Source organism: Ciona intestinalis, chromosome 4 (assembly GCF_000224145.3).
Source record: "Ciona intestinalis chromosome 4, KH, whole genome shotgun sequence".
In the NCBI taxonomy this organism is placed as follows: Eukaryota; Metazoa; Chordata; class Ascidiacea; order Phlebobranchia; family Cionidae; genus Ciona; species Ciona intestinalis.
Genome location: NC_020169.2, coordinates 4,596,643 through 4,610,136, shown reverse-complemented (window position 1 = coordinate 4,610,136; position 13,494 = coordinate 4,596,643). Strand labels below are relative to the sequence as shown.

At 33.6% G+C, this 13,494-nt stretch overlaps 2 protein-coding genes and 2 long non-coding RNA genes across 5 annotated transcripts in view; 2 read left to right on the top strand and 2 right to left on the bottom strand.

The window, feature by feature from the left end:
* The first annotated feature begins 1,611 nt into the window (after nt 1-1,611).
* Nucleotides 1,612-2,559, top strand: LOC104265630. The gene is made up of 2 exons (XR_003395874.1): nt 1,612-2,043; nt 2,520-2,559. It is a non-coding gene; the product is annotated as an uncharacterized LOC104265630 (long non-coding RNA).
* Nucleotides 2,560-3,193: 634 nt separating this feature from the next.
* Nucleotides 3,194-9,219, bottom strand: LOC100175614 (mitochondrial sodium/calcium exchanger protein). Its single transcript, XM_002130123.4, has 14 exons — nt 9,068-9,219; nt 8,725-8,880; nt 8,475-8,527; nt 8,355-8,412; nt 7,961-8,072; nt 7,604-7,771; nt 6,916-7,108; nt 6,420-6,523; nt 5,945-6,069; nt 5,524-5,656; nt 5,155-5,276; nt 4,705-4,939; nt 4,296-4,360; nt 3,194-4,065 (listed from the first exon to the last, which is right to left on the bottom strand). Exons 1-14 carry the CDS (start codon nt 9,200-9,202, stop codon nt 3,886-3,888), a joined length of 1,839 nt encoding a protein of 612 aa, XP_002130159.1. The 5' UTR covers nt 9,203-9,219; the 3' UTR covers nt 3,194-3,885.
* The window catches only part of LOC113474219, a 15,903-nt gene continuing 11,603 nt past the window's right edge, over nt 9,195-13,494 (top strand). For both annotated transcript variants that reach the window (XR_003395875.1, XR_003395876.1), the window contains exon 1: nt 9,195-9,565. This is a non-coding gene — a long non-coding RNA (uncharacterized LOC113474219). The remainder of the gene's footprint in view (nt 9,566-13,494) is intronic.
* Nucleotides 9,891-13,494, bottom strand: part of LOC100185867 (transcription factor mef2A) — a 5,362-nt gene continuing 1,758 nt past the window's right edge. The window contains exons 5-9 of the mRNA XM_009860077.3: nt 12,960-13,080; nt 12,685-12,789; nt 12,012-12,504; nt 11,071-11,720; nt 9,891-10,692 (exon numbers count right to left, since the gene is read on the bottom strand). Of these exons, the coding sequence (XP_009858379.1) occupies nt 10,564-10,692; nt 11,071-11,720; nt 12,012-12,504; nt 12,685-12,789 (1,377 nt within the window). The 5' untranslated portion in view covers nt 12,960-13,080 and the 3' untranslated portion in view covers nt 9,891-10,563. The remainder of the gene's footprint in view (nt 10,693-11,070; nt 11,721-12,011; nt 12,505-12,684; nt 12,790-12,959; nt 13,081-13,494) is intronic.

Genomic DNA, 13,494 nt, shown 5'->3' with positions numbered 1-13,494 from the left:
AAACACCTATAGAAATTTATTTTTGCAAGCTATATTTATACTTATCTTGCATGCAAAGTGGGTAACTTTGTTATACATACAGAAATATGCTTTCTACAAAAGCTGTCACTTAGGACAATTTTTGTAAAATCTGCTAACTAGGGTCTATTCGTCACGCAAATCTAATGACAAGAAGCTTTATGTTTGTTTATAAGTGCATGCGTTTTATAGAAACGTGGTTCCGTAACCACTTAAACCAGGCCTCGGGATATAGAAAGGGAATTACGATTTTGTGATGTTTTGGGAAGATAAATTGATGCGAACGACGAAAGATACCATAGCTTTGTTGCTACTGTAAATTTTGATTCCCACAGAAAAGATCGAACTTGGCATATGCGTTATACGAATGGCAGGTTTTTAATGTAGCATGTCAATAAGCGAAGAACCTTAAACACGCTGGGCATTAAACAATCTTTTTCGCCATTTTATAGAAATTTTCCGTATAATATTAAAACATGGTACTTCTATGTAATAACCAAAGCCCTGAGGCCGCTCATGGCCTACTTAATACATTAGTAGGCCATAAGGTAGCTTTAGTAATCTGTCATGGTTTAGTTAGTTTTAGATTTAGGTTTTGATACCGACTTAGCTGCGCTATTAGATTTTTTAAGGTTGCTGCGTATAAGTTCGGCTTATGTAGCCTATTGTAACAGAACACCATGTATATAATATACATCATTTTCTTGGTGTATTATACGGACTCAAAATACACACAATTGCTGCAAGTTTCACAATTGTTGAGATGCGATCTTCTTAAAATGGTGTAAGATTATCACGTTTGGCTGCGGCAGACGAAAGCTATTATGCCTTGTTTTGGTATCAATTTACAGAATGGCTATGCAAAGGAGGTCACGAACTGGTTTCATCCTGTTTTTCCAGCTCCTACCAATCTTTTTTAGATCGTCGTGACTGAAAAAAATTACTTTTGCATTCTTTCGTCGGTCTGTAATCCTTTGCAACGTAAACGTAGACAAGCAGTGCCCTTTATCGCTAATTTAAGGTTGTCAGATTGATTTGCATATATGAGCGTCATTTGCATAAACCGTGAACTCTTTTATTGTGCGCAATGACAAATTTAGGATTATGCATTTTATGTGTATCGTATATGCAAATCAAATCTAATTTAGAAAATTAGTGCCACATGTAAAATGTACCGATACATTACCTAACAGTAGGTTTGTGTGATTTTTTTATTATTTTTGGGACTAGATTTCGCCCAGTGTATCTCTTAAGCTGTTGGCTATGCTGTGGTTGTTTATAAACTCTTTTGGCTATGCTGTGGTTGTTTATAAATATAGTGGGCTGGGGAAAGATGGGACACCTGTTCATTCGTTTTATTCTCGTCTCATTTGTTTAAGGAAATAAAAAACGTATTCCCACGACTCCCATAAATCGTTGTTAATTGTTTAAAACACGATCAGGATATTTTGATATCATGTGCTAAATGTGTCCCATCTCACCCCACCATACTGCATAAAAGTTATGCTCTATATGAGCCATGTCCTTTAGCGATGTATGCCATGAAACCTGTAATTTAGGACTTTAGGCCCTATTGGGTCAGATAATGTAATTGACCTTTTACTAAAAAATAGATAACTGAAGAATAGTAGAAGTTTCCCGTAGCTCGTCAATCATATACTGCGGGAGCACGTCGAAAATATTAGCTAACAAGAGCACAGTTACTTTCATTCGTATTTTCACCGCTTTGAGTGCCTCTGTTATAAATGAAAAGGAATACACTCAGCTATTGTGTCCACATTCTTAGTTACTTACCACTTGTGGGCCTTTACAAAACGACACAAAGGCATAACAAACAGTGATACGCGATACAGGGCAAGCTGTGTAGATTTATTTGGCATCAGAACGATTTTATGACATGGCACCTTTGGAAAATTGGGGAACTATTAGAAAATGTCGATTTCCGCTGGGTTATCAACGAATGACAGATTTCGAGTTGCAGCAATCTGTACAAAGATTGACAGTTCACCGACCTACTAAGCAACGGTATGCTTATAATTTATAACGTAGCTTACTTTATATAGTTTTTACAATAAGACAGTTTTTGGAAAGTAGGTTATATAAAGATGGGTTACGTTAAAGGAAAAGAATGTTATTCATATAAGATTTTGTTCGATTTTAAACCATAGTCGAAATGCGTGTCTTAATCGGTTAATTACAGTGTTAAATAACATACCAGTGCCAAATTAGCAGTGTTCATGTTCTGACGGGTTAAGATAAAAAAAAAAACTCAGTGGTATAGTTGGACACAGTTTTGCACTTTGGCCATATATAGAAAACAATTACCAACAAAATTGCGTATACTTAACAAGCGAGTACTTGAGTTACCCCGCCACGTAAGAATAAATAAGGGATAACGATGACGAGTTGCAGCGTATAAATATACGAAAGGTTCTATATTTTCCGTACATTTCCTAGTTTGTTTTTGTTTTTAAACTTTAGCGTTGTGTGATGTCATACAGGCCATGGTGGGAAAACGATTTCAAACACAAGAGAGCAAGCAAAAAAGCAATTGAAACAACGGTGACACGACTGACAAATGGGGCTGCAGAAAAGGCTACAGATGCTCAAAGGGTTGCGAAAGGACGAATTAAAGTCATGGGTGTTGTTAACAGTTTTGCCTGGAAGGGTTACAATTAGGAATTTAATATTGTGATTATGTTGTATCTCAGATTTTGATGTTTTACATTTGTTTATATGTAATATTGTGTGGTGTTAGATTATTCTAAATTACAGTTTTATTCGCCCGTGAAATATTATAATATAGGATCATAGCGCATGCATTTATCGCTTGTAATATATAAATACTATGTTCGCGGCGGACAAAACCCATGGTTATGATGTAAGTGTGAACAAAACACATTTTAATAATACATATAGTAGGGTGGGGGAAGATGGGACACCTTTTCATTCTATTTTTTCCGTCCCATTTGGCAGTAAAAAATAAACATTCAAAGAAAAATCTGGAAAAAAAAGAAAAAAAAGGTGTCCCATCCTCCCCCATATGCAGTAATCTATAATATAGAGTCACAGACCATGTGTTTATAGTTTGATATATACATAATATGTTCGTCACGGATAAAACGATGGTTATGATGTAAGTTTAGACAAAACACTATTGAATAATACCTGACTAGCAAAATGAACATTTTACATTTATTTCCATTTAAACAAGAATCAAATGAACAAATAAACAGAACGAAGCGAAGTTACTACATTAGTAAGTAAGGTGAAAATAGGAAATTCAAAAAAATTAAGTAAATTCTTTGGTGTAATATGATTGAGGTGAAAATTATGCTTCTCTGAGTTGAAATGTAGAATCCATGCAAAAATATTGGATTAATTTTAAGCACAGGTAAATTAAATAAAGTAATATGATACTTTTGTCTTAACAAACATCTTTAAAACAGATATATTTGTAATGCAGAAGAATTCAAATTTTTAAAAAGTAGGTGTAATTTGCAATAGTATAATAAAGATGTAAATGGCAATACACAGTTGCTTAAGATTGCACAAACCCAAGGTGTGGTAAATAAACTGATAGACATGAAAAGGCAACATAACTTCAACAAATAGCACCGAACTGCAGTTAATAATAACAATATTAGAAATTAGAAGATGTATCACAGTTAAACACAGCAATAATCATTTTGATGAATCAAATAGAATTTTCGAGATAGCTCAGAAAAATAAACAATAATGGGAAAGAAAACAAACAAATATATAACACTGACCATTTGTTCCTGTATATACTTAGTTCAGTACTCTGGTACATTTAGCATTAGGGCCTAAATAAAGTAACTTAAGTACTCTGGTATATTTTAGGGTCTAAATAACATTTAAACCAGCCAATATTGCAACAGTTAGAAATAGAATATAGACTACTACCAACATACAACCATACGCTGGTGTCATACGGAATTTCCGTAAAGGTAAGACTATAAAGGTAAGGCAGAGACTTGTTAGTAAACCAGCACATAACACAGCTTCTAAGTGGGTGAAGGCAACCTGGACAAAAAGAGGCAAAATTTAAATAGAATCATAGATTTTCTAAATTTAATTTCACATGTACTTTTCAGCTGTAATAAAACTAGGGGCAGGGGTATTGTTGTAGTGTGAAATACTGGAGTTTTGGGTTATTAGATAGTAAACTCAATTTATAAAAGATAGTACACTCAATTCATATTCTTGGTAAATATTATGGAGTATTAATGTAAACAGTATAGTTGTTATTATACCTGAACTGGCTTTCCTGTCTTAATGATGGTAATAGTACATGGGAGACCTATTCCTATTAATAAATCTATGATGGAAATGGTTATGGAAAATGTTATGGAAAAGTAGAATGAACAAAACTTAGAGTTACCTTAGCAAAGCATTATTTTTGTGAAAAATGTGTCTTATTATTGTATCAAAACAACCTAACCAAAAGTATATCTGATCACATAATTGTCTAATATTGCTGAACAAAATTTGAATATGTGAATGAATGAATGTAAAATTTGAATGAATGAGTGATTATGTGTGAGTGTTAAATCTAAACCTGATCATATTTAAAAATAATGCTAAATTTTAGAAAGTGTTACAGTTTAAAAACCACACTATTTTAAAACGATGCTAAATTGTGAGCAAACAATAAAAGGATACTGAAGAGAGGTCCACCAAAGCAAGCAGATAAACTCATTCGTGGAAATCCTTGTCGTGCAAGTGCCACATCAGCCACCACATCGCCAATAGAATTTCCCCAAGCTAGGAATGTTAGTCCCATGATTACATTGCTTACATTGAGGATAGCGCCAAATGTTTGGAGAAGGTTGACTATTTCGTTTGCGATCGTGTAAGTCCAAACCACAGCTACTATAAAACCAATGTAGGCGGAAATCTGTAAAAATAGTAGTAAGTAGAGATACCAATTAATTGAGGCAAGAGACAATCCAAAAGGAACCACTAGGTTCGAGAAATGTCTGTGTTTTGCCCAAGCACAAACATTTATGCCTATTAGAATTGGTATCAGTGTTGAGCATCCTTCAGTTTGATGCAAGTGCCCACCATATGTTACTACAGCATTATACATCGATCATACAAACAAGTTATTACCCAATGAAATCTTGGCTTCATTCTATTGTCTGTAAACAACCAGCATATTGTTGACATCACAACACCAATGACAAGCATGAATGACCACAGAGGAAATTTGCCGACAATGTATATTGAACCACCTAAAATTAAATTTGTTTAGGATTTGTGTCATGCCAAAGGGGTGTATGCAAAACACAGAATAAGGAAAAGATTTTCATACCCAAAGTCTTTAGATATGTGAGCATTAAAAGTAAAAAAACTTTTATTAACAAAATACTTAATATATATATATATAAAAATCTTCTTTTTTGTATTAAAGTTTTAAATATCCATCAAGTAATTGGATCTTAATTAAAAACAACTTTTGTATAACGGCTTAGAAGTTACCTTTTGTGGCAAATACACAGAATATTGGAGAAATTAGAAGACTAAGTGAATTTAGCGGTCGATTCCATCCATTATTATGTTGGTTCAACAGAATAATTGGGATTGTGATTTTACAAACAAAGTTCCAAGGTGCCTGGGATTAATGTAGATGGTTAATATTGGAAAATGCGTAAGATAAAATCTGCTCACACTTTTTACGGCCAATGTAGCTACTCAGAACAGTTAAAAAGCACTTACTTACAATGCAAATGCATTTAAAGTTTTGGCAAAGCAAATGCATTCAAAATAAGAAATTTTGAATCAAAGTAAAAACAGATAAGTTACAAAAATGCTTTCGTATGTAAAATAAATAAAACCATGGCAGTAAACAACAGCATACTGGTAAAACTTAAAATAGCAAAATTGCTTTATAAAATGAAACCTGGCACAGCAAAAGAATTTTGAAAACATGTTTTGCTTCGTTCCAATCGTCTCGTGGGATCGGGTTTATTCCATGGAGGAAGATAAGAAGAGTTGATTGATGATCATCATCTTCAATACAACATGCTGGGAGTAAAATATATTTGCAAAATAAAATACATTAGTGTCAAGTGTAATGAAGTGTGTAACACAGTATATAGGTGTGTAGTCTGCAAACAAGCCTCAAAAACAATAAAAATACACCAAGTTTTAAGCATAACCAAGTGTGTATTACAGTATACTGTATACAGGTCCCTAGACCTCAAAAACAATTAAAATACATAAGTATACAGGTCTGTAAACTTTGAGAAAAAAAACAAAAAACATTAAGAAAGAATTCAGTCTTTAAAGTTTTAAAACTTATCCACCAGTTTTAAAATGTTCTATATTATTTAACAGTGTTCTTTTATGCTTGTGTAGTTTATTATTAAACTTACAATCAACTGATATTTCATTTGCATGAAGATGTTTCTCATCATGATGTCCGGACCTTAGTTTTGAATCAATCCATTCACCTCCATCCTCTTTCATGTTGTTGTTTCTGGTATTAAAAATGTCATTAAAATTGAACTTTGCAATTGTAAAACAGTATTTTGACGACTGATTTAGTATATAAAACATTAATTTTATTTATACATTTTCAACCCTGATAAGGTTTCTCTGAATGGCAGAATAAACAGAAGGACAAAATCAATCTATATGCAGAAAAATGACTTTTTTGCATATTGCTTGCAGGTGAAGTAACAGAATGACATTTTCTTTAACATATTTTATTCATACACTGCAACAGCTTTAACTCGTGTAGAAACTAACTAAAGTCATATCTGTTTATCCCCACTGCAATAGCTTCAGTAGCTTTTTTTATATATCTTGGTAACAGTAATAAATGTCATATTTATTAAAAATCAAAGAGAAAGGAATATTAAATGTTACCTTGGAGTTCCCACAAGAAGAGGAGTATTTTCATCCATAGAAGTGGATGGTGATCCATTTATTCCCTCTCCACTATCCTCAGGTATTTTAGCAACATCACCAAGCAACTTCTTCAGCTTTTCTCGCTGTCTTTGATGAATGTATCGCCCAACAATCACAATTGTCACATAGAAAACATATAGTCCCAAGAAACCTGAAAAATTAACATGCCACGAAAACTTTGCAATGTCTTTTGATAGGATGTGCAAATACACACTAAAGAAACATAATTAATTGGCCAACATAATGTTTTCAACAATAAACAATGAACAAAACCTGGTACCAGTACAAAACTTGATTATAAATTAAGTTAACAAAAGAACCCCATTCTAAAATACAGGATGTGTGTATCATACATAGTATAAATCCCCATAATAATTATAGTAGCATGTTTCATTCATGAGTAATTGAGTTATATCCTGAGTCATGATTAATTGTGATGACATTTAATGATGGATTGTTCAACGTTCTAATACGCCATAAGAACAAAGAACACATGAAAAGTTTTATCTTACAAAAAACAAATATGGCAAGTGATTTTTAAAGATAATTGTTTTTTTTTAATGCAATATAAAATATTAGTAAAGCCTTTGATATTTTAGGTACTCAAACTTACATTATAATTTATTCTAACATTTGCTCTACTCACCAACTGAGCTGTATATGTTAATCTCGTTTGTATAAAGAAGATAAAATGCCCAGAATGCTGCAGCAATAAAGAATGTCATGTCACGCATGAATGGTCGCTGGGCGAGGGTGAATGTCTGTGTTGTGGCAACCAATCCAGCAACTACAGTTGTGACAAAAGTCGCAGCTCCTAATGGAAGAAATTTTAACAAAATGATAATATTATATCTTAAAGATAAGGCAAGGGTAGTTAAACACATATTTCTATGATACAAACATAACTTATTAGTTGTAATATTTACTGATTATAAAATGAAGAAATTTCCACGCCTACCCCTACCTTGTCACCCAAGGTTTTGGTGTTTTAAATACGACTTACCAAGTAAAGCCCCCACAGCTACACCTGCAGCTGTAGGGTTTGAATTTGTAAAAGCGGCGATTGCACTGAAGATGTCTGGAGAGCCATTACCAAATGCTACAATGGTTAAACCGTGAAGAGATGCATATTAAGGATGTAAACAACATATGCACAATTGGTATATAAATAAAGTAAGGCACACCTGGGACCTGGTATGTAGGTACAATGATACTTTCTAAAGACCACTGTATTGTTTTATATACATATCTATAAAAAGTAATGCAGAACTTATTTTACAAATGTGCAGTTTATTTGCACCCATTATCCCAATGTCAACTGTTTTACAGCAAAATTTGATTAAATTGGTTTTAGTTTACAAAGTATAGTTCTAGTAAGCAGTCAATGGAAAGGATATTGCAATGTTTTGACTGAGTTTCAGGTTGTGGGCAATGTATTCTAAGGAAGGACAAAAACTGAAAGAAAACAATGTAACAAGTTATGTAGAAACATAAACAAGAGTCATAAAACAACTTACAATCCTTCTGCTGTTGTTCCAAGACCAATGAACAGGAAAATCAACCATAAACCCTATAGGAAAAACACATTAATATTTATTTTTTATTATCTCGTTTACAAGGAAGAGACTAGGTGTAACATTAAATATTTAAAGATTGTTGTTAAAGCTTGTTTTTTGATAAAACTAACGCAAGACTGCTTGAATTAAAATCCAATGTATCTTCACCTATAACTGTAAAGATAGTGAAACTGTTAAAAATAGAACTCACATAAAGAACAGATATAAGTGGAAGCAACCTTGGGACAAAACTACAGAACGCTCCTTTCAAGTAATTGACAAAACCTTCATCCATCTGGCAGTTGGGGGTAGTTTTTATGAATGCACACCACAGTGAAGAATCTTTAATTTTGTGGTATTCACGACACTGGAAAATATAAATCAAGAATATTGTTTGAAATTAGTTAAGTGATAGCATATGTAAATAACTCAATATAAATAGTTTCATTGCCTAAAATAATTCTATAAAACTACAGATTAGACATAGAAGAACAGTTTTGCATCAACAAAACAGGAAATTTTATAACCGAATTTACAAACTCAAAACAAACTACCTCGGTGTCATGAATATCTCCAAAAATTTGACCAAACACCAGACTTGCATTAGTAGGTTGAGTGAATGTTTCTGCATTACTACTGTGGCAAAAAGTAACAAGAAAAAACAAAGCAAACAAAACAACAAGCTTCATAATAAACCAGGTAATAGAATTCTAAAACATTTAACATTAATTAAACACATTAGTGTAGTTGCAAAAATGAGTTAAAAATAACAAAGTTACAATGCACAGTATGGGTCTTTTCGTCTATAAACATTGCTTAAATACTTCTTTTGCTAAACTTAAAGTTACGATTTCGCGCAAATACATCCTGAGCTGAGGACTGCATATTTAAGCCGTGAGCAAATACAGCGGTCACGCGAACGCTTTGCTTTGTGTTGTATATAACGACGATGAAAAGTGCATTGAAAAGTAAACAACTACGAAGGGGAATCCCCTGTAACAACAACAGCGTTTTTAGTAAGGCATGAAGAGGAGAAACTCAGACGTCAAAATGTAAGTGATATGTTCGTTTTAACGGGCAAGTTTTATATAATTGTACAACATTCCTTTTGTATATTTTAAATTGTACAATATTCCGTTTGTAATATGTTTGTGGTCACATAAGGGACATATGGCATATCCTATTGCATTTGATGCTTGGATTTTGAAATTCTTTTAAACCTAAATACATTTGTGTATTTGTTCCAGTTTTAAGTACATTTATACGATTTAGTTATTAACCAATAAAAAGAGTTTTCTAACTTGCTATAATTATCCCTAAAACCAGTCTTGCAGTGTAAAATATAACTAAAGTTTTAAAAAACAGTCACCTACAATATTTAGTATATTCAATTTTATTTAAAACATGAAATAACATTTCAATGTTTAGTTGGCAGTGTTGAAATATTGGAAACTTTTGACAAATGTTAACGGCAAGAAACAAAAGTCGGTTAAGTGCAAACAATAAACAACTGTGACTGGTATTTTGGGGCACGATAGGACACACAGCAAATTTACAGTCTAAAAACAATGTTTACAAATAGAGGCATAAGGGGATTTAAACTGGGATAAGGCACAGACAGAGGCATAAACAGTTGGATATATTTTAGGGAGTTGGCCTTTTTTTGTAAATAAAGTTCTATTTCCAGAGGTAAGGTTTATAAAAAAAATGATGAATTATAATGCCCTTGTGAAATTCCAATATTATTATAAATTAATTTTCCTTTTTATATCTTTTGTAACAAGATGAAAGGTGTTATAACTTAACAATGTGACGCAATAAAACAGGATCAAATTTAGCTTTGGTATACGAATGTATGAAAAACACATATCTAAATATATGGCGCGGCTGTAAAAAGTAAATGAACTTTAGGTGAATTATTGTAACAATAAAATATTACGCTAATGTCAAAAAGATACGACATTCGTTAAAAGCAAAAACATACGCTTTGTTAAAGCAAGCAGGATTTACAATAATCACAAATAATGTAAAAACAAAATATTGCATTGGATCACTGGTGCTGTTTTTCACCAGACGGTTTCCTTGCTTTTAACCCAACATGGCCATTCCCGTTGTTCTGGTTATTGTTTGTGGTAAAGTTAATGGGGACGATTGATTTGACTGGTGATGATGGAGTCAGCTGTGATGGAAATGAATGGCTTTAGTGAGTCATAAGTACGCTTCATGGTTATAGGCCTATAACATTTCTGCCTTCTTGAGTGAGGGCAAAAGGCGATATATGACCTAGGGGTCATATTTGATAGTTGCCCCATTACCTTAGATTCTTATTTTTATATTGTTTAATTCATATTAGTCAAGTTAGTAGCCTACATCTTTTTCTTCTCAAAGGAAAACCTAATACTTGCCATATATGTGGGAGTCTTAAAACTAAAAAATTCTTGCTATTTTAAACATTTTTTAAATTTAATCTCAGTTATTTTCGTCTGTGTAGATTTTAAAAAAATGTTGGAATTCATGATAAAGGTAGACATATTATTCGTAACATTTTCTGCAGTACCTGTGTTTTTCCACTGCTATGTCGATTTCTTTGTGTGTTTGGAAAAGCTGGCCTTCCATCACTAGGTGTCACTGCTGGACTCGATTTGCTTTGTAGCACAGGTTGAAGGGAATTGTTTTGATTTAAATTTAACACCTGTGGTCGCTGTGGAGTTTCTCTGTTCAAAATTTGCTGCATTTGTTGCGTTGGGATTATTTTGGGCTTTGGTTTGTTCGGTAAAGTTGTATGTCGTTTATATTGATCCCCGTTCATGTCTTCAAACATTTGTGGGGGAGCTTCTCGCATAGGGGTGCCTGGGTTCGAGTGAGTTGGGTATCTACCAGGGTACTGTCTCACTCCAGGAATTGTGAACAAAGGCTCCAATTGGTCCTGGATCATTGCTGGGGCAGTTTTGACAATATTTTGAGCAGCTGCGTTCGGGTCTTGCTCGTATACTGGCAGCACATTAAGCGATAAATGTTCCCTGCGCATTTTTTCACTGTCAGCTGCTGAATTGCTTGGAATAAAAGGCTCTTGTTCCTCTTGTATTGACTGATATTGAGTTGGTTGCAACATTTGCATGTGAGATTGGGGAATTGCACTTTTACCTGGTTCACTTACATAACGTTTTCGATGGTGGGGCATGGAGTATCCAGTTGGTGTAGTTGGAACTGAAAGCACATTGTTTAGGTCTAACTACATGTTACATTCTTTAATATGAGCCAGACTATTCAGCAATGTTGAAATATATTTAGAAATAATTAGTATTTGAAAGCTTATACAAGATTTAGTTATATTTTGTCTCTATATTTAGGCAGTGTGAAATAACATGTGCTTATAAAGTGGGTAGTTTTCAAACTTTTTGTATAGTGATTTAAATGTTATTGAGATATTATTTGCTAACTAGTAGGCCAAGAAATTACTGTTTGTATTTTAGAAACCTGCACTCTATCATTACTCACCCATCATTTGTCCTTCTTTCATATATTGGTTCTGTCCCTTTTGTAGTTGTCTTCTATCAAGACTGTGAGTCATTTGACGCTGATCGAAAGGTTTCCCGTTTGGCTTCTGTCTGTTTGGTGTTTGTACCATCCACCCTTGACCATTAGCAGGGTGTGGCATAGTCTGTTGCTGTGGGAATTGACCCATTTGGATTGGTGGCTGGTTAAACATTGCCTGCTGTGGGTTCCGCTGCACTTGGAGTGAATGCTGGCGCGCGATTGGTCGGCGGTTTTGTCGCGGGTGGCCGATTGTATTTGGTTGATCGACGCTGTATGTTCGGTAAAGTGGTGGGGCTGGGAATGAGGTGGATCTGTTAGGTGGAACCCGGGACATTTTGTGTGGAGAACTTGGAGCAAATGCCTCATTTTCAAGAGGGCCAGTCATTTCAAGACTGTGGCCGCTCCCATTTGATAACTGGCGGACAAACTGTGCATCATAGAAATCTTGCTGTGTCTAAAATAAAACACAAAACTTTTATTCAACTCTGCACATCTGAATTTATATTATAGATTGCTTAAATTTAGAAAACTATGTACATATAGTTTTTTTAGCTTTCTCTAATAACCTTCTACCCTTCCCAACCTATAACTCAGGTTTTAGTTTTTGTTAGTTCATTTTGCAATTATTACTCACTGGACTTTCTTGTTGTTCGGCATGTTCGACACCATTAGATCCAGTTGAATGTTTAGAAGCACGTGTTGCTTGTCTTCCACCTTGGCTACTACTGGTTGACATCATCTGGGAATTGGTAAATACCATGAATAATAAGCACTGTTTGTTAATTAGTCATTTAGGTAAAAATAGATGAACCACATCTGTTAAAAGTTATGTTTCTAACTAAGCTTTTGTATAATTCTAACATTTGAAAGCACAATTTGAAAATATAAAAATTTAAAATGTATTTAAACCTTTTTCTGTCTGTGATTGGTGGGTTGGTCAATAACGGGCAGCTCTGATTTGTCGAAAACTTCCTCGTCACTTCTGCTACCCCTGTAGTCACTTCCTCGAGGATCCCGACCAGAACTTTGCCTTTAAATGATCAATTTAAATTAAAACTGTACTTTTCATGTATCAATGCAGAAATGTGACTATAAGAGTTACATAGTCAGACATTATTGTAATGCTTTGAATATCCCCAAATTAACATAATTTTTATTTATCTCTCCTATTTCTAAACGATAGCAAAGATCAGCCAACATAAGTCGCTAAAATACGCAATAGATAAAAAGTTTGGGAAAAGCATTAGTTAAAAATTGTGGCTGTTAAACTTATAAATTTATTTTAAACTAAAGGTTATTGCTGTGTTTAATCCAGAGATTAGCACCAGACAAACAGACGTTATATACCCAGACATTATTATAACATGTAATGCTTAAAATATATCCTGAAAAATGAATCACGCACATAAAAGTAATTCTTGTATTTCATGAATCAGCTATAAAT